General features: G+C 35.1%; 2 protein-coding genes and 1 long non-coding RNA gene across 7 annotated transcripts in view; 2 read left to right on the top strand and 1 right to left on the bottom strand.

Annotated features, from left to right (window-relative positions):
• kif26bb (kinesin family member 26Bb) overlaps positions 1-6,600 on the top strand; it is a 38,196-nt gene extending 31,596 nt beyond the window's left edge. For 2 of the 4 annotated variants that reach the window (XM_023266006.3, XM_035946310.2), the window contains exons 14-15: positions 1,859-2,009; positions 3,823-6,600. In XM_023266006.3, the coding sequence (XP_023121774.2) occupies positions 1,859-2,009; positions 3,823-4,034 (363 nt within the window). In that variant the 3' untranslated portion in view covers positions 4,035-6,600. The remainder of the gene's footprint in view (positions 1-1,858; positions 2,010-3,822) is intronic. The other 2 variants (XR_004846999.2, XM_035946311.2) reach the window with 2 other exon arrangements.
• Positions 1-21,750, bottom strand: part of LOC129350187 (uncharacterized) — a 66,909-nt gene that overhangs the window by 31,105 nt on the left and 14,054 nt on the right. Inside the window, exons 2-4 of the long non-coding RNA XR_008603511.1 lie at positions 20,380-20,451; positions 3,805-4,021; positions 28-2,053 (exon numbers count right to left, since the gene is read on the bottom strand). This is a non-coding gene — a long non-coding RNA (uncharacterized LOC129350187). The remainder of the gene's footprint in view (positions 1-27; positions 2,054-3,804; positions 4,022-20,379; positions 20,452-21,750) is intronic.
• Positions 9,675-21,750, top strand: part of cnstb (consortin, connexin sorting protein b) — a 28,545-nt gene continuing 16,469 nt past the window's right edge. Inside the window, exons 1-4 of one of the 2 annotated variants that reach the window (XM_055015902.1) lie at positions 9,675-9,851; positions 16,289-16,757; positions 18,970-19,083; positions 19,631-19,740. In XM_055015902.1, coding sequence (XP_054871877.1) covers positions 19,651-19,740 — 90 coding nt within the window. In that variant the 5' untranslated portion in view covers positions 9,675-9,851; positions 16,289-16,757; positions 18,970-19,083; positions 19,631-19,650. The remainder of the gene's footprint in view (positions 9,852-16,288; positions 16,758-18,969; positions 19,084-19,630; positions 19,741-21,750) is intronic. The other variant, XM_055015901.1, reaches the window with a different exon arrangement.

Consider the following 21,750-nt stretch of genomic DNA (forward strand, 5'->3'; position numbering starts at 1 on the left):
TTGATTTTTTAAAAAAGAGGTTAGGACCTTTATGAACCTCTTCTGGCAACCAGCTGGAAACAGACGAGAAGGATCCTGGACACAGATTTCACTTTATTAAACAGACGGATTCACCTGAAAAACTAAATCTGTTGGACAAACTTAAATTAACTGCTTCAATTAGCGACACACAATTGAATTAAGTTCATTCAAATTAAGTTAACGAGTAAAATCAATGCCACTGGTTAAATTAAATGATTTGATTTCATTGCTGCAACTTCATTCTGAAGAAGATGCTGTTATTTAGCTGAGATTATTGTTGCCAATCTGCCTAACAAGTTTAAATATTGAGGTTATGAGTACAAAATTATTAATTATTTGATTTTACCCAAGTAACAGTGTCAGAGAAAATTAATTAAAAACCTGTGAAATACAGTAATGTTGAAAAGCTGTAAAAATAATGGCAGATATCTGTAAAATAATGATATTTTTACCTGATTAAAATACAGTAAAACAGTGTAATTTTACTGTGATGTTCAAGAAAAAAAAATCCTATTTGTATACAGATTTTTGCACAGATTAGGCCTGAGTCATCATGTAATTTCATAGTTTATTTAGCTAGAAAATAGTGTCATTTAACAAAACACAGACAATTTATAAAATATTTAACATCAATCTTTAATATACATAATTTTAATAATAATCAATTATCTGTCATATAATGAGACTTTTTGCTGATTTAAACAGTACATTTAGTGTAATTCTATAGTCAAAGGTTGGTAAAGAACTAATTATTTATGAAAATGATCATGTTTGATGTGGACATTATTTACAGTTTTGGCCTTTTTAAAATTAAATGAAATTGTTTTGTAAATTAGTACTTTTTCTGTGAGTTATTATGTGTAATTTTACAAAATTGATTGTTGAGGAAGTTAGAGCCAAAAAACAGTAATTCAAGTTCATAAAGTAGTGAGTTGTGAAAAATAAGATCTAAAAGTGAGTAGAAAAAATTAGAATTATTGGCTTAAAGGTTGTAGATCATCATCTGCTGTCAGTCTAAGGAGGAATCTGTCTGGGTGAGTTAAAGACTGACTCTAATCTACTAATAAAAAGATAGTAGAAGCATCACGTTGCTGAGGAAGAGAGTTCTTAAAGAAGTGACCCTGAGTAATGAAGAGACTCCAGCTGGAATAAAGCTCCAGAGCAGAGCGTGGTGCTGAGGATGAGGAGGGTGAGGTGACGTCAGGTCCCCATGATGAGAGGTCTGGCCTCAGGAGACGACTCTCCGCCTCCTCCAGCCTCCAACACGCCAACTTTGATGCAATTTTAATGACCACATGGGGGGAAAGTGGGTCAGAGCTGCAGCCGGGAACAAAGACAGAAGCAGGACAGACACGGTGTAGGGAAAACATACGGCAAGATTTAAAAAAGAAAATGCACACTTTGATTTAATGAAAGTATCTGTTTTAGTTATTGATTGTTTGTCCTTTGGGAGGACAGAATTACTGAAATATAACTCCTGGCTCTGCAGCAATGCTTGCGTTATATCCTTTATATTTAGACGTTCTTTTTTATTTCTCTGTGAATAATGGGCATGTAGTGACCTTTAAAATAAGGTTAGAATAATCCGACTGTTTTATTTGCCCCTCCAGAGGTCTAATCTCTGCCCTAACATGGTGTTTATGAGTGTGAAGACAAACCAAACAAACCAAACATCATGCTCCAGCCCAGACACCACACACTTTATATTTAATGAGAACAAGAGAAAAGCCGACGTGGGAGGCGTTTTATTCTGGAGGAAGCTTTTTAAAACGACTTATTATTTACGAGATGGATGTTAATAAAAGCAGTGAAATGTGTGTGTTTGTGTGTGTTTTAGGGGCCAACATGCTTCAGTGCAAAGCTGAAGTTTCTGGAGCTTCGTCAGCAGAGGATCTCAGAGGTTCGATCCAAATATTCCAGCCTGAGGAGGGAGCTGGAGGAGGCCAAACACAACCTCATGCTGCAGCCCGACAAGTGGAACCGAGAGTGTCAGTAGAGTCCTGCTTCCTCCGGCTTTTACTAAACAGATCTACTGTAGAGTGAGTGGAGACAGATCAGGAAAACACAGTTTACCGCAATCTTACAGCTTTCTCATGTTTGTTACATTACAGATAATAATTAGTAAAAATAACTAAAGATGTTGACTGCAAAAAAACAATTCCACTTAAAAAGTCAGGGCTAAAAAACACCCAACCCCTCCTTATTTAGCTAGAAAGTTGTGTAATTTAACAAAACAGACAGTAAAATATTTAAAATCAATCTTTAATATACATAATTTAAATAATAATCAAATATCTGTCATATAATGAGACTTTTTGCTGATCTAAACAGTAAATTTAGTGTAATTTTATAATCAAAGGTTGGGAAAGAATAAATTATTATTTATGAAAATGATCATTTTTGATGTGATATATATATATATATATATAGATAGATAGATAGATAGATAGATAGATAGATGATAGATAGATAGATAGATAGATAGATAGATAGATAGATAGATAGATAGATAGATAGATAGATAGATAGATAGATAGATAGATAGATAGATAGATAGATATGTGTATTACAGTGTTTATGTGGACATCATTTTTTTTAAAAGCGGATTGTTAATAATAATAATGGTAACAATAACTATTTAAATATACTATTAATATTATTTTATTTTATTAGGTATAATAAAATATAATGATCAGATATTAGATACTATCCAATTATTATATTTATTGTTTATTCCTGATCCTAAATAACTAGAAGAAATCTAAAATGCAGCCAAAGCTGGGGTCTTACAAGGTTAAATCAGCAAACGTATCATTATTATCATTATTTTACAGGTATTAGCTTTTATCAAAAAGAAAAATTATGTATATACATTTTTTTAAATGGTAAAAAAAACCTTTTTGAACTGTTATTTTGCTGATTTGTTTTGTTTAATTACCAAGAACAGTCACAGAAAAAAAAATAACAGGCTCCACTGAATAATGTCTATATTAAAAAATCTATAATTTTACAAACAGTAATTTGTTCTTTTACAATGTGTGACCATAAAATTATACATTTCTACTACAAATATTATTATTTTGCAGATTTTTGGTATTATTTTCATTGTTTTCAGTTTTTGAATGTGATCGTATATTTTTAAAGTTATGTTTTTAGTGTAGTTTTTCCACAGTTTGTTTTTTTTTACTTTTCTTTTTAAGGTGCAGTATACAAAAATCTATATCACTTAGGACAGCTACTAATAACTTTTCACATTTATTTTAGTTAATCTGACAATTATTCTCTAATTGTTTTGCTATGAAATTAAAACTCACATAAGTTTCTCTTGACAACATTTTTAAGTTGTTTTTTTCCCCAGATGTGTTCAGAACATTGGACTAAATACTGATGAACAAACAGCAGAACCAGATCTAGTTCAGATCTAAAGTCTCATGTCAAAATCTCAGAACATGAAGAGCAACTGGTTGGTCAACCTCAGTACTCTAACTGGAAAATACCATTTAAAAAACAACCGAGACACAAACGATAAAATCTAAAAATCGATCCTGAAACAGACAGCAAGCCAGTGGAGAGAGGCCAATACTGAAGCTATGTGATCATGATGCCTTTTGTGCTAAAATAGAAAACAAATTGTGAGTTTTGAAATGAAGAATTCTCTGTGTCCTGAGCAGCCGTCATGCAGAAATACTACAACAAAGATCTCCCTAAGGTCCCTGTAGTCTGATCTAAACCCTACAAAGCAGTGTTCCCTACAGTACAGTGGTGTCTCAGGAGAGGTGTTACCTTGTTTTCCTTCCCCAGTCGACCTGTGGCAGACCTTCGAGGTGGATTCTCTGGAGCACCTGGAGGCCCTTGAGGTGGTGACGTCTGGACTGGAGACCCGACTGAACATCTGCAAGGCCAACGTCATGATGGTCACCTGCTTCGACGCCACGGCCAGGAGACGGCAGAAGAAGCGACGACGCAAAACGCCGGAGCAGAGAGCCATGAAGATGAAAAACTGTGAAAATTAGGACCTCTTTTAAGACGGTTATCATTTATTATGTACACTGATCAGCCACGATCCTGAAACCACTGAGAATGAGGTTAACGCTCTGGTAAATCTGGAGTCGATTTTATTCACGGTAACATTTTCTTTAGGGATGTCCGATAATATTGGCCCGACATTGGCATACAAATGTAATATCTGTCAGTATCGTCAGCGGATTTTTTTGCCTATCATAAAAACCGATAAAATTCTTATTTTTCTCAGACAATGTTTCCATCTGAAAGCCTTGTTGTATCTGAGAATGCATCCAATGGAGCATCACAATAAAATGAGGCATAATGTGTTAATTCCACCACATCAGATATGTGATGTTACCTAGAATTAGTTAAATAGCCCACAGATATCGGTATCGGTTGATATCGGAATCAGAAATTGAGAGTTGAACAATATCGGCATATCGGTTATCGCCAAAAAAGCCAATATCGGACATCTCTAATTTTCTTGGTAAATTGATTGGCTGTTTGGTAGATAAAATGTCAGAAAATGGGGAAAAATGTCCAAAATTGGTGTTTCCCAAAGGTCAAAATGGAAATCTCATGTCTTGTTGCAGATTACTGTCATGAAGAATGGAATACTCAAATCCAAGGAGCTGGAATCGGAAGATCTAGACCGATCAATCATATAGTTGGTGACTGGACTAATAATTAAACTAATAACGGATTAATAGTTGCTGCTGTGGACACCTTCTCTTGGCAACGATCTCTTCCACTAAACTGCAAAAAACTGCTCAAGAACGACTCAGGGAACACGACCAAGAGCTCAAAGTGCTGACTCAATCTGTTGGAACATACAGGAAGTAGTCTGATCCACGGGACCCAAAGGATCCACTGCTAGCCCCAAATCCACTGCGGGTCCCACACAATAACATGTAGCTGGTTTTAATATTGTGTCTGATCACTTTTAGGATGAAAGATTCAAAAAAATGTGTCTGTATTTTTCACACTTTCACTTTATGCACACCTTATGTTCAATGTGCCACACTGTCTCTGATCCCTTTAAACCAGGAGAGTCAAACTGATCTTAGTCCAGGTTCCACATTCATCCCAGTCTGATCTCCAGTGAACTGGACCAGTAAAACCACAGCAGAATAACCTAGAAATAACCACAACTCCTAATGGTTCCTTTGGTTTAGTGCAAAAATGTTCACATTTAAGGAATTAAAATTCTTTACAAAACATTATAAACAAGCTGAAATTTCTTTAAAAAAATAAGTTCAGTTTCATCAACATTCAGCCTCAGTTTATCATTTCCACATTACAACTTCCAGATCACAGAGTGTTGACAAAGAAACACAACATTTAGTCATCTGGAACTGAATCATATAGGATTTTACTGTATGATCAAAACAACACGTCAGACAAAAAAACAACAAAAAAACTAAAACAAGACGAAATATTACAAAAATGAGACACACAACATGAACTAAAACAAAAAAGAGACAAAAAAATTAGACAAAAAAGTTACAAAATGTCAAAAAAATATACAAATGACTAAAAGGAGACAAAAAATGACAAAAGCGTGAAACAAAACAAGGAATAAAGCAGAACACAAAATGACAAAAATAAGACAAAAAACACAAGCGAGACAAAAAGGAAACACAACAACAAAAAGATGAGACAAACAACAAAAGTCAGACAAAAAAAGACAAAATATTACAAAAACGAGACACAAAACGACAACAGAACAATGAACAATCCAGTATTTTACTTTATGATCCAAACAACTTGTCATGGTCTAGAAATGATTTTAAATTTATAGTTTTACTAATTTACAATCTGCAGTTAATGTCTTCTCTGGAATTTTTACACTTTGAGGGCCGGATTGGACCCTCTGGAGGACCACTTTTGGCCCACGGGCCGCATGTTGGACACCTCTGATCTAAAACTAACAGAACCAGTACTGTTACCTTCCTGTTAAACAACCTGCTGTATGTCATAAACGTCATCATTTACTGGAAGCTGATGAACCAACAGACTCCTGGTTCTTCCTTTGGGTTAAATCCTGTACAGAATAAACACTGGATGTGGGATTTCACTACAACAGATGTTTGTAAAAATCTGTGCAGGGCTACAACATGAAGCACTTTTGTAAATGTGTTCATAATTCTACGTCACTCCGTCTTTACGCTGGAAACTTGATGCATTCATCACCTACATTAGGACACCATTCACGACAAACTTTTACATTTAATGTGACGTTTGTGTTCTTTTGGTTGCTTATATTTTGATATTTCTGTCAGCCAACATTCTGCACTTTGTGGTTTGTTTGTAGTGAAGCTTCTTAGACTGATGGAGTCGTCTCTGACAGGAGGTTTGACCGTCACAGTTGTTCTCCTGCCACCTCTGATGCCATGTTGTAAATAGATTTTGGTACTGAAACTATTCCAGTTGTGTATCTGAAACCTTTAATGGGTTGATCTGAAGGATGCTGTTTGGTGAAGAAGCAGGATTGTGAATCTTTTCTTCCTCGGAGGAGGACTGATAAACTGACTGTTAAAACACATTAGTGCAGAATAAAAAATGTTGATTCCACTCTGGGTGTAATGGAGGAGTAATTACTTCAAGAGAATAACGTCATTACGTCTGAAAAGCCTCTGAGCCGATGGGATGATGCTCTGGAACCAGGGAACAATGCATTTAACCCTCCTGTTGTCTTCATTTACAGGCACCAAAAAATATTGTTTCCTTGTCTGAAAAAAATCCAAAAATTCACGAAAAAAAATCCCCAAATTTCCGAAAATTTGCAAAACCTTCAAGAAGAAAATTCCAATAATTCCTTAAAAGTTTTACTTAAAAGTTTTATTTTAAAAAAAAAAAAAAAAATTTGGCAAGAAAATGCTTGGAAATATTTTCCAAAAATTTGTCAAAATCTTCAAAAAAAATCCTAAAAATATCTAAAGTGATATTTTTTCCCCACATTTTCCATTTTCAAACTTTAAATTTGCAAAACCTTCAGGAAGAAAATTCCAATAATTCCTTAAAAGTTTCCCTTAAAAGTTTTATTTAAAAAAAAATTCCCCAAATTTAGCAAGAAAATTCTTGTAAATATTTTTTCAAAAAATGAGTAAAAATGTTCCAAAAAAATCCTAAAAATATCTAAAGTGATTCCATATATATCAGTAAAACTTCTAATATTTTCTTTAAGAACATTCACATAAAAATCAACCAAAATCCAGCAAACTGGACAAACACACAAACACTGGATTTCTGTTAGTGAATCTCATCACTCAGCATGTTGTACGAAGCTCTCGGTTTCTTTTTGTGTTTTGAAACCTTTGACTGGCAGAAATTAAAGCCGTGTGTGATGAAAAAAAGCATCTTTTCAGTTGCAGGTATATGGAGGGAAGCTTCTGGATGAGTTTTTCAGTGGAACGATAACGAAAACAAGCAGAGTTCAGCCCTGAAGCCGCCCAATTATAACGTCATTAAAGAAGAAAAAGAAACACAAACACAAACATACGCTTCTTCCTTCCCCTTTCCTCTCCTTCTGCTCCACTTCCTCGTTGTTTAACCTCGTTTGAAGTCTCAGAAAATCAGCGGAAGAAACCACAGCCGTCCATTCAGTTCTATGGGTTCTACATCCACGGTCATTTAAAACCTGAATACTCATCACATGTTGAGAAAAACATACAAGAGAAACTCTCTGTTTGGAGGCAGGCTGGCTTATTTGGTCATTTTGGGTCATTTTGTCTAGTTTGTTTGTACATTTTGGATCCACTCTGATAAAAAAAAGTGTTTTCCATTTTTTGATGCTACAAGACGAGCAAAATTAGCCCCATGGTTGGAGATCTTCACCTGGAAACTGCAAAAATACATATAAAAACCGTACGTAGGAATAAACCTGTTATTACATTTACAATTTGAATACATAATCAAGGACTTTACAACACATTGAGGCATTTACTGATGAAAATTGCATAACAGTATTTTTATTTTATGTAACTCTTTGTGCAAAGGAAGTTCCTTAAAGCTTAATAAAATTTTATCTTATCTTGTGTATCAAAAACACGTATATGAAACTGTATGTGGTACTTAAATTGGTATTACACTTTCATTTTAAACAGAATTTGGAGAACATTGTGATATTTTGGGGGATTTACCAGAGAAACGTGAATCAGATAATCTTTATTTTATGGATTTATTTACATTTTCTGAGGGAATTTGCCTAGAGATTAATACAGTTTCATCTTGTTTTATTTTGTGCTTAAAACACACATTTATGAAACATGTAAGCAGTGATAAAATCTTCATTTCAAACATCTGAGCAGAGAATTTACAACACATAGTGATATTTTTAGAGAATGATTGACATCCATCTCATCTACTGATTGTTCTGATTGTTATTATTTTACAGATTTTCCTTGTTTTGTTAAATTACAGATAATTACTATCTAGTAAAATCGTAGAAAAAAGTTGTAAACAATTATAATATTTAGTGATAATATCTAGTGATAAAATGGTAAATAATTTATTATATCTAGTGATAATATCTAGTGATAAAACGGCAAATAATTTATAATATCTAGTGATAATATCTAGTGATAATATCTAGTAATAAAGTGGTAAATAATTCATAATATTGAATGATAATATCTAGTGAAAATCATAGAAAAAAGTGGTAAATAATTTATATTTTGTGATAATATCTAGTGATAAAATGATAAATAATTTATAATATCTAGTGATAAAATGGTAAATAAATTTTAATATCTAGTAAAAATCCTGGAAAAAAAATCGTAAATAATTTATAATATTTAGGGATAATATCTAATAGAAAGGTGGTAAATAATTCATAATATTGAATGATAATATCTAGTGAAAATCATAGAAAAAAGTGATAAATAATTTATAATATTTAGTGATAATATCTAGTGATAAAATCGCAAATAATTTATAATATTTAGGGATAATATCTAATAGAAAGGTGGTAAATAATTCATAATATTGAATGATAATATCTAGTGAAAATCATAGAAAAAAGTGATAAATAATTTATAATATTTAGTGATAATATCTAGTGATAAAATCGCAAATAATTTATAATATTTAGTGATAATATCTAGTGATAAAATAGTAAATAATTTATAATATTTAGTGATAATATCTAGTGATAATATAGTAAATAATTTATAATATTTAGTGATAATATCTAGTGAGAAAATAGTAAATAATTTGTAATATTTAGTGATAATATCTAGTGATAAAATAGTAAATAATTTATAATATTTAGTGATATCTAGTGATAATATAGTAAATAATTTATAATATTTAGTGATAATATCTAGTGAGAAAATAGTAAATAATTTATAATATTTAGTGATAATATCTAGTGATAAAATGGTAAATAATTTATAACATCTATTGATAATAGTGATATTTTTGGGAATGATGGACATCTATCTCATCTACTGATTGTTCTTCTTATGTAAGAGCCTCAACTCAGCCTAGAGAAGATGTGCATTTATTTATTTTTTTTAAATTTTTTACTATTTCCTGTAATCCTGTGCTCGGTTTAGCAGCTCAGCCTCCATCAGAAGACCGTTGATCTGCTCTTACATAACCAGACTAACACCAGCAGCAGCAGTCAGGGTCCACATCTGCCAGGAGATGGCGGCCAAGACCAGAGAGCTGCGAGTATAGAAAGAAAGAAATAACCGGGACATGCAGGACTAGAGCAGAGAGAAGCAGGAAAATCCCCGGATTGGACCGTAAACAAGCAGCACGGAGGACAGAGTGAGGTTTAGGACGGAACACCGAGACGCTGTTTGGAGACAGATCCAGCTGTGAGTAAACCCTCCATCCGTCCATCATCCATCCATCATCCATCCTGATCACATGAACTCTCATCATTCTCCTGCTTTAACTGCACATTAGTGATGATTTAAAGGACTGTCAGTGGATAAAAACACCAAGTCCAGACTGCTGTGCTGTTTTCATCCACTGACAGTCCCTTAAATCTCTCCTAACTGAGAGGCTGAGGAGATAAATCTCTCTGAACTCGATGCTCTGGTCCTCAGTCGGAGATGCTGCGGTTTGTTTTTAATGCTCGGAGTGTTTTAACGTGCATGAGATGTGGGATAAAACCATGAAAGAACTGCTAGGAACGCGATCCAAGCAGGAAAATCTAATGGTTTGCACGAAACGAAGCGTCGGTGACACGTGCACGCTCACGCACACGTCGAGCACCCACATGTGGGACAGAAAAAAATTAATGAAAAACTAAACACAGCAGTGATAAACACGGTTATATACAGTGTTTAAAAAAAAAAAAAAAAGAGACCAGTTTTTACCGTTTTACTGCTGTTTTACTGATTTTCCTGTTTTGTTAAATTACAGATGATATCTAAGTGAAAATCATAGAAAAAAGTGGTAAATAACTTAATATCTAGTAATAATATCTAATAATAAAAAGGTAAATAATTTATAATATCTAGTGATAATATCTAGTGATAAAATAGTAAATAATTTATAATATGTAGTGATAATATCTAAGAATAAAGTGGTAAATAATTTATAATATCGAATGATAATATCCAGTGAAAATCATAGAAAAAGTAGTAAATAATTCATAATATCTAGTGATAATATCTAGTGATGAAAAGGTAAATAATTTATATTATCTAGTGATAAAGTGGTAAATAATTTATAATATCTAGTGATAATATCTACTGAAAATCATAAAAAAGGTACATATTTTGTTGCATTTTTCTAATTATTTACTTTAACTGTTTTGATAAACTCCAAATAGTATGTGGTAAAATCATATAGATATTATAGAAATATAATTTGTTAAATTACAGATAATATCAAGTAAAAATCATTGGAAAAAAGTATGAATTTGTCAGTGTATTTAAATTAGCAAAAAATTTTAAATTTTTACATATTTTGCAGCTTTTTGACAGAATAAAGTGTATATTAAACATTATAAAATGGTAAATAATTTCTTTAGTTCTTCTAATTATTTTACAGATTTTCCTTGTTTTGTTAAATTACAGGTAAATATTTAAGAAAATCACAGAAAAAAGTATGATTTTATAGGGTGACAAAAAATAAGGCCAAAAATGTACAGAATGTCCACATTAAAATCTATATTTTTTCAAATTGTCACTGTATTTAAATCAGCAAAAATAATAATAATAATATTTTTTACATGTTTTGCAGCTGTTTGGCAGAAAAATTCTGTATATTAAACATTTTAAAATCGTAAATAATTATTTTAGTTCTTCTAATTATTTTACAGATTTTCCCTGTTTTTATAAATTACAGATAATATCTAGTAAAATCATAGAAATATAGTGTGAACTTACAATGTTAAAAAAACTAAATAAAACAAAACATGTTACATAATGTCCACATTAAAAATATATATTTTTCCAAATCATGATTTATTCTTTCACAACATTTGACCACAAAATTGTCACTGCATTTAAATTAGTAAAAAAAAATGTTGTTTTTTTTTTTTTAAATTTTGCAACTATTTGACAGAAAAATTATGTATATTGAACACGTTAAAATGGTACATTTTTTTTTAGTTCTTCTAATTATTTTACAGATTTTCACTGTTTTGTTAAATTACAGATATCGAGTAAAATCGTAGGAAAAAGTGGTAAATAATTTCTAATATCTAGTGATAATATCTAGTGAAAATCATAGAAAAAAAGTTACATTTTTTTAGTTCATCTAATTATTTTACAGATTTTCACTGTTTTGACAAATTCCAAATAATTTCTAGTAAAATCATAAAAAAGTGGTAAATTATTTTTAATGTCTAGCGATAAAATGGTAAATTTTTTTTTAGTTCTTCTAATTATTTCAGATTTACCCTGTTTTTATAAATTACAGATAATATCTAGTAAAATCACAGAAATACAGCGTTGATTTAAAAAACTAAATAAAACTGTATAAGATGTCCACCAAAAGCAGTGATTTTACAGTAAAACAGTAAATTATTCTTTCATGATATGGGACATAAAACTACATTGTTATAACATATTAAAATCTGCTCAAACTAGATTTACTTTACTAGTATTCCACTGTTTTATTTATCCAATAGTGTCCTTGCTGCTGTTTATAGACAGGGTTTTTGTATGATGTATGTTGAATGATTTAGCAGGATTATGTAAACTCTGGTGTTGTTATTATTATTATTATTATTATTATTATTATTATTATTATTATTATTATTATTATTATTATTATTATTATTATTATTATTATTTTGAAGCCCTTTTCATCAGTCTTGTATAGGAGACACTAATCAGCATTAAAAGTTCCACAGACTTAGTGATTTACCACCTAAAAACTCGTCTCTGCGTATCAAAGTTACACATTTCGAGTTTTTTCCCATGAAAATGATCCCTTCCTGCCTTAGAACTGATTAGATGAATTCTACATTGCAGCTTCCTCTATAATGTGCAGATCTAAGAAGTCAAACGCTGTTAAACTGCTCTACGCTGCACATCACCGTAGTATCAGAGTAATTCAGTCAACATGTTGGGACTGGAAATCCAACCGGATGTAGAATAATGATCCAGAAAGTCCCGCAGTTCCTCCTTTTCATTACATATGAGACCCTGGAAGTTTTGAAACTGTCAGTGTTGACTCCTCATTCCAGTCTTCTAGTGTATATTAAAAAAAAAAAACACCATATGAACATGTTGACAAGCTAAAAAAAATGGATTTTCACTGGAGTGTGTCTTCAAGAAAGAATAAAAGAAATAATGATGCACAAGCAGAGAATTACAGAGATGAAGGAAGGTTTTTTGGAACAATATTTATACAAAGTTTAATCCTCCTGTTGTCCTCATTCACAGGCACCAAAAAATATTGTTCCCTTGTCTGAAAAAAATCCAAAAAATCTGCAAAAAAATTCCCCAAATTTCTGAAAATTTGCAAAATCTTCAGGAAGAAAATTCCCCAAATTCCTTAAAAGTTTCCCTTAAAAGTTTTATTTAAAAAAAAAAAAAAAATTTGCAATAAATAAATAAATTTTAAAAAGTTGTAAATATTTTCAAAAAATGAGTAAAGATCTTCCAAAAAAATCCTAAAAATATCTAGTGATTCCATATATATCAGTAAAACTTCTAATATTTTCTTTAAGAACAGTCGGAAAAAAATCAACCAAAATCCAGATTTTTTTTCTAAAGTGATTCCATATATATCAGTAAAACTTAATATTTTCTTTAAGAACATTCTTAAAGATATTTTTAGGATTTTTTTGTAAGATTTTTACTCATTTTTTTGAAAATATTTACAAGAATTTTCTTGCCAAATTTCTTTTTTTAAAAATTTTTTTTAAGGGAAACTTTTAAGGAATTTTCTTGCTGAAGATTTAGCAATTTTTTATGAATTTGGGGATTTTTTTGGCTAAATTTTTGGATTTTTTTCAGACAAAGAAACAATATTTTTTTGATGCTCTAAATGAGGACAACAGGGGAGTTAAAGGAGAGGAAGAGGTTGAGGAAACTTAGGCAGAGGTAGAGGAGGAAATGTTAACCTGAATTTACTACAGACAATCATCTCCTGAATCAGACTTGAACCTGATCTTCATGAATAACCCACATGAAAGCGTATACAATTCAAATGTTGTGTTATTTCTTCTCTGCAAATTCATGCTCAAGTGTTGATTTAGTAAAAAAACCTCAGAGCTGCACACAGGGTGTAGAGAAAAGACGGTAAAACGCAGCATGCTTTAGAGCAGCTCACACAGATTTCCATCTCCAACCTCCTTCTTTTCTGAGTCACTCGCTGCTCCTGGCGTTTGTTCTTTGTGTCACATTCCATGTTGCTGAATCTGTAATGTTCACATGACGGCTAACATGCAGCGTGAACTCGCAGCATCACACGGCTTTCATGCCCTCAGACCGCTCAGGCTGAAGATGTGAGTTTCATGAGGTGGAAATAGATTTATCTGCAGCTGTACGGTGAGATGAAGGAACAGTTTTTAGTCTTGGAGAGGAGCTGGTGAGTTCAACTGGGAAAATCTCTCAAACTGTAATAGAAGGAAAACACACCAAGCCTGGACAGCAGTGTGTGTTTCTCTGGACAATAATCCTAGTGACAGATCTGGCTAGAAGTCATTCCTCCTCATCATGTCAACAGTTACAGGTGGACTCTGGCGAAGATGTGAAAAGCCTTTAGGTTAAACACTGAATCCCAGCCTGTCAGTCACTGATACTCTGGATAAAACATCAGCTGGAGGCCTGTGATGGAGATTCTACACCTTTATGTGATGAGGTGTCTTGAGTTTTAAACTTCTGCATGGTTAAGGTTTCCACAACAGAGAATAGAATAGAATATATAGTTTATTGATCCTTAATAGGAAATGAATTATTAGCAGCAGCATGTTAGCATAGAGAGGAGGAGGAGTGAGGGGAGGTGGGACTGATGGAGGTCCAGAGCTAGTAGGGGATGAAGGTAGAAGGTTGGGTTGGAGGAGATGGTCTCTCCAGTCTGAACGTGTGCAGTAGGAGGAATGGAAACAACAATGGAGACGATCACAGTGAACTCCACATGGAATGATCTCTGACTGCCTGCTAACAGTTTGATGCTCTAAAGTTGTGAAAATCATGATTTTTTTCGGCAGGCTAGTGGCATAGCATCGAGTATGATAATGTTTCAAGGTTGTTTTGCCAGCAGAAACATTAAACTATTTATTTTATCTATTTATTTATTCTTTATTTTACCAGGTGAGATCAGTTGAGAATAATTTCTCATTTCCAATGATGACCTGGCAAGAGGCCCCAGCAGGAAGAAAGATAACAAATAGACAATACATATACAAAAAAGATGCACAAGTCTTTAAATAGAGGTTAAAAACAGTCTAAATTAATGCTAGAGTTCAGTGAAAACAGTCAGCGGTCAGCTAGAGTCTGCTGCAGCTTCTGATTAAACATGGAAAGAGATGGAAGAGACGACAGTTTGAGAGATTTTTAGAGGGAATTCCAGTCGATCGCAGCAGCAAAGCAAAAGGAATTCCAGCCAAAGACAGAACCTTGGAGATAGAGAGAGTTATGAGATCTCTGGACCTCAGGTGGTTGTTGTTATGGAAGGTGGAGGAGGTTGGAGGTGCTGAGGTGTCTTCATTTGATAGACAGAAAGCAAATTCTGTCTAAACATTCATCCATCCATCGTCTATACACCACTTAATCCTCATCAGGGTCATGGGGGATGGAGTCTGTCTCAGCTGACTGAGGGTGAAGGCAGGAGACACCTGGACAGGTAACAGTCTATCACAGGTTCACCTGGACAGGTAACAGTCTATCATAGGTTCACCTGGACAGGTAACAGTCTATCACAGGTTCACCTGGACAGGTAACAGTCTATCATAGGTTCACCTGGACAGGTAACAGTCTATCACAGGTTCACCTGGACAGGTAACAGTCTATCACAGGTTCACCTGGACAGGTAACAGTCTATCACAGGTTCACCTGGACAGGTAACAGTCTATCACAGGTTCACCTGGACAGGTAACAGTCTATCACAGGTTCACCTGGACAGGTAACAGTCTATCACAGGTTCACCTGGACAGGTAACAGTCTATCATAGGTTCACCTGGACAGGTAACAGTCTATCACAGGTTCACCTGGACAGGTAACAGTCTATCACAGGTTCACCTGGACAGGTAACAGTCTATCACAGGTTCACCTGGACAGGTAAGAGTCTATCACAGGGCTACACATAGAGACAATTTAGAGTCACCAATGACCCTCAGCATGTTTCTGGACTGTGGGAGAACCTGGAGAACCTGGAGAAAACCCACACATGTACAGGAGAACATGGAGACTCCATGCAGGAAGATCTCAGGAAGGCCGGGACACGAACCGGGGATCTTCTAGCTGTGAGGTGACAGAGCTAACCACTGATCCACTGTGCCTCCAAATATTCATAACTCACTAAAATGTTTTGTAAAATATTTTCTGGTACAGTCGGCAAAAATCAGAAGCTCTAAGCTGCCTCTTTTTTTTTTTTTAGAACTCCAGTGAGGTTATTTTGAACCCAGCAGTCCTTCAGACGGAGCACTCTGCTCAGCTGGCAGTCATGGTTTCAACACAAAGACATCCCATTTAGTCGGTGACATAACTGCCATTTCACCAGCAATGCTCCTTTTCTTTGCATTCCACCCTCTAGTTTCTCTTTCTCTGCTGCTTCTCACAACGTCCTGCCTGAGCGGAGCATACGTTATGTTCTCTTTAAAAAAATCTGCTTCATGTTTTGACAGCTTTCCGGGGACGAGGACGGAAGGCTGCACTGAACCCTGTGTCTAATAAAGCTCACAGGACTGGAGGACGGAGCTGGGAACTACATCCTCAGCAGGCCTGTCTTCGTGGTGGACGTCTCTAACGGCCACCCAGGAGAAGCCATGGAGGATTAAATCACGTGTTCTGCTGAGGACTCACTCAGTCTTTTCCCGGAGCTCAAAGCGGCACAAATTTTCCCAAGTGATTAACTTATCTCTCCTAAAAGGAAGCGCTCTGATAAAGGTCGCAGGCAATTAATGTTTTTCCACTGAGGGCCTGAAAAAGAAAGAACAGACCCAGCAGCGACCCTTTGGAGGGTCTCTGAGAACCTGGAGGAGAAAACGGCTGCAGTGGCTGAAAGGATGGGAAATAAAAACAGCAGCCCGAATAAAGGTCCTGAACCCGGAGAGACTCAAAGAGAAGAAGGGCTGTTCATTGATAGCACCAAAGGTAAAATACTCTTTTAGTTTTGCTCAAAAAATGACTTTTAAAATGCATGCACCTGAAAGAATCCAGCTGATGTAACGCTAAAAACCTACCATTGATTTAACCCTCCTGTTGTCCTCATTTACAGGCACCAAAAAATATTGTTTCCTTGTCTGAAAAAAATCCAAAAATTCAGCAAAAAAATTCCCCAAATTTCTGAAAATTTGCAAAACCTTCAGGAAGAAAATTCCAATATTTCCTTGAACGTTTCCCTTGTAAATATTTTCAAAAAATGAGTAAAAACCTTTCAAAAAAATCCTAAAAATATCTAAAGTGATTCCATATAAATCAGTAAAACTTCTGATATTTAAGAACATTCACATAAAAATCAACCAAAATGGTTGAATTGGTTGATTTTTTTGGTGAATGTTCTTAAAGAAACATTTTTTTAAACATTTGATTTTTTTCCACCAAAAAATGTGGACATCAGAAGTTTCACTGTGAAAATATATATTTTTCCGCATTTTCAAACTTTAAAAGGGGTCGGTTTTGACCCACAGGACGACACGAGGGTTAATAGAACGCCTCACAGAGACAGTTTTATTTCCTTTAACCGACCCTCGACTGACTTTATTAATCTCAGAGCACAGAGCAGTCGATTCAGAACACAATCTGCAGCTGACTGAAAGCAACTCAAAGCCGATCCTCCATCTGCAAACCACCGCTTCCCAATAACTCTAATGCTTTGCCAGAAAAAGCAGAGCTTAAGATGATGGGGATGATACTAAGCTGTAAGGAAGCTGTTTTCTGTACAGCTGGAGGTGACAGTTATGTAAGAGCAGCAGCGTGCAGCTACGGCTAATTGTGGCTAATTGTCAGGCTGATGGCAACCTGCTGAGGTCTGTCAGTTGGCCTTAGCATGTTCCATATCTGCTGATGACACCCACACACCCTTTAAAAACACACACTGACTTACATTCACTCCACCGTAACCACGAACACAATCAAACTGTGACTCTGAAATTCAGCGGTTTGCTTTATTTACTGTGGCTTTTTGTACCCAAAAGAGACAGTTTGTGCTGCAGTAGGACATTTTCATAAGCTGGTTAAAGAAACAGTTGAGGATTTGAAGAAAAATATTGTCTGCTTTATTTCTGAGAGTTAGAGGAGAACACTGGGACCACTCTTATGGGTCAATATATAATTGAGGGACTGTTGACTTTTTATGTTCATTATGATCATGTTTTTACAAATTTCAGAATTATTTATTATGGAAACAATCACTACAGAATTAATGGTTAATTCTGTAATTAATGTTCAGAATAAAGGCTGGAAACAGGGACAAACATCTAGTTTAGTTCAAAAGCCTCTTTCAGACGTGCTCACCTTCCATCAATCTAACGGCTTCATATCTGACCTCGACATCTTTTGCAATCTAAGTCGGACTCAGTCACATTTCTTCATCACTTTCAGCACAGCACAAGTCTTAGTTTTAGTTGTTTTTTTTTTTTTTTTTTTTTTAACACAGTAGCTATACAAGATCCAAACACATCCATTAGCGTGTGTATAACAGTACTGAGAACAGCAGCGGTTTAGAGGAGTACAGAGCTGGAGTCTATCAGATAATATTGTTTTATTAGACCATAAATCAGAAACAAAGCAAGTTATCACCTCTTGTTGTGAGCTACGTGTCCCATTTTTCCCAGAGAGTGTCCTATTTATCCTTTTGGAGTCTTAAATTGAGTCATGTGTTTGACCTGTCATCTGACTCTTGGTAAGAAATTTGATGCTGTATCTTCAAGGTTAAAGTGAAAATTTAAGCATTGGTCAAATTTCTTACCAAGAGTCAGATGACAGCGGCTTGGTCGCAAACGTTCTCTTTTATTATGAAAACAGTTCAGAGAAAAGTATTTCTGAAAGCATTTGAGGAAAGAAATAATCTGAGCAGCAGCTGAATCTGTCCTGGTTTTAGGTCACTGACGGCTAGTTTAGATGTTTGATGAAAGTTTGTCGATGCTTTGGACCTCCACAGGCCGCATCGAATCTGCATAAAGTGGAAGTTAAATCTACTTTATGCAGATGAGCTGCGGTGAGATGCACCGGATCATAGCTGGAAACGCACTGTAACCAGACCAGCATGCAACGCGTCAATGTATTTGTCTCTGGACTAGCAAGGTTTTCTTGGCATCATACAGCAGTGGTTTGCTATTGCCTTCTGCTGTCTATTTACCCATAGATGGAGCTATTGAAGCCACAGCTGGCACCCTTTCAGGTCCTACCACTCTGGGTCAGAGTGGACCTGAGAACAATGACAATTAAGGGGTTGTTCCACCTTCCCCAAAGCCCACAGGTGAGCATCGTCACCAGGTGCAGTTTAACGTCATGCCCAGGACTTTTGGACAAACACATCGAAGGCTAACACTGTACTACATGCAACGTATGACAGAGAAAAGTGGAAAGGCATGGTCGTCAACACGATGAAGCAAGACACCTAAGAAGAAGAAGATAGGCAATCACATAGACGATGAATGGGAAAAACTGGGAAACTGCCACATCAGGTGGACACGATAAGAATCCGAGATATTTTGACTTTTAGGAGCAGATAGAAGTCAAGATCCTTCGTTTCCCATAATGCGACTGCTAGCATCTCTTTAGTAGACCTCCTTTACCTGGTGCTGATCATGACTTTTAGAATTGTTAAAGAAAAAATACAGTATTTTTCTTACCAGTACAGGTGCATTTCTGTGACTGACTGAATCTCTGCAGCAAAGACACTGATCAGAGTTCACTGATAATTCTCTACAGCTTTCTAGAACATTAATAGTGAGACGTTTGAATCATTAGATATGTGTGATTCAGTTGTGATTCTAGTGTCTGTTTGTGTCTGATGTTTCCAGGGAGTGTCTTCAGAGATGCGATGCCGGGTCTCAGTCCGGAGCTGCTGGCCTCGCTGCAGACCCTTGGAGAGAACAGCGACTACACACTGCTGCCACACTCTCTGCACCAGGTGTGTGTCGAACGTCTGACAGGATGTTTTCTCCCGGATCCACTGGGAATACAGCGAGGCTTTATTTAGTCTGACGGAGAGGCTGTGTGTGGGTGTGTTTGCATCGATACGTGTTCGTGTGGCAGTCATTCTCTGAGACAAAAATAAGAAAGCTGGTGTTTCCAGAATGCATCAGAATAGCTTCCTAGATGAGCACATGCACTGAGATATGACCTGGTTTAGGATTCTAAAAGGCCGGCTGTTCAAGAAGATGCTGAAGCACAAAAGGAACATCATATTGCAGGTGTAGGGATTTGAACTGGCAACCCTCAGTTTTAGATTATTATGGTGTTGAACAGACATGCTGATTAGAGGTAAGATAAATACAGTCTGGGTCAGGATCACAGCAGCTGTGGTTTGATATACTTTCTAAACCGCTGTTTTCTAACATGATTAATTTTTCTCTGCTGTTGCATTGAGGAGTCTGTAGTTTACTTTTAATCACAGAACAAAGAGGAAGCTGGAGAGGAGAAGCAAAGGCAGCTGTATGACATGTTATTGTAGGTTTTCAGACACATTTGTTAGGCTGTTTTTTTTCTGACAAATCCAGTCTAATTGCAGAGGAGTGAGTGATGCTACATAGAACTACATGACACCTACTTGGATCAGTGTCTTCCATTCTCTCCATATTCGGTCACAGATGCTCCCACCAGCGCAGAAAATTCCAGATGTCTGAAAGATATCCAACAGAATAAGTCAGGAAAATGAAGAGGAAGAAACAAAACAACACCGAGCAGCAGAAAAGTGTCCTTGAAATACTAAATATTTATTATTTCAGGCGTTCGTGTGGATTTACACGTGAGCCTCTATTGGGATTTTTGATTAATAAATACAGAATACACCTAGAAAGTCAAACATAACAGAAAAAAATCCTTTTATGGTTTCTTTTAGTAGTAGAACATCAAGTTTTCAACCAATAGCAGCACTTAAACTTGCAGAATACTACTAAAAAAGATGCAAGACAACCATGAGCAATGCATCTCTGCCTGCAGAGGATGGAAGAACTGATTTTTTTCATGTCTTAAAGGGCCCTTCAACACAAAATATGTCTATTATTTAGTGGAATAACTGAAATATTCAGTCTGTGGATTTCTTTTCAACCAGTAAGGATGTCAAACACAGTGAGGATATAAGACATGTAGCTAAATAAATGAAGAAAGAATAAAGATTCAATTTGTTTTGATAGATAACCTGATAAAATTCCCCTTTACGGTTCCTCATAGTTTGTTTAATACGTCTATTAGCTGTTTTAAAAAGTATTTTAGGCATCAACCAGAACAGTCGCAGGTATTTTTCAAGAAGTAGAATGAAAACAATCTATAGTTGCAGCCTTAAAACTATGTGGCATCATGGGATTACAGAACAATCTATAAGGAGGCTAAACTTTCCTATTGTAAATGTACTAAATGATGCAGTCTGCTGGTGGTGGGATGGAGATTAAAGCGTCTGGATGGAAAAAGCCCTCAGAGACGTGAACTCAGACATAAGTAGCTGCATGTGACTCCGGTCTCACAGGTTGTCTGCTCAGTTCTGGTTCCCGGCATGTGATCCTCATCTCTGAAGGAATCTGGTGAATTTCAAACATGTCGTTGAACATCTAAGAAGCGTTTGATTACATTTTCTGCATGTTGAGGTGAGCTTTGATGCTTCACAGGTTAATGGTCGCCTAATGAGAGCTGTTTTATGCCACAGAATGAATCAAACTGTACCTCCTGTTTATCCCTCATGTCGTCCTATGGGTCAAATTGACCTGTTTTAAAGTTTGAAAATGTGGAAAAAAATGTATTTTCACAGTGAAACTTCTGATGTCCACATTTTCAACATTTTTGGGAAATATTTGAACATTTTTGGGTGGAAAAAAGAAATGTTAAAAATGTTTTTTAAGAACATTCACACACACAAAAAAAATCACAAAATCACAAAAATTTTGTGAATGTTCTTAAAGAAAATATTAGAAGTTTTACTGATATA

This window comes from Amphiprion ocellaris, chromosome 12 (assembly GCF_022539595.1).
Source record: "Amphiprion ocellaris isolate individual 3 ecotype Okinawa chromosome 12, ASM2253959v1, whole genome shotgun sequence".
In the NCBI taxonomy this organism is placed as follows: Eukaryota; Metazoa; Chordata; class Actinopteri; family Pomacentridae; genus Amphiprion; species Amphiprion ocellaris.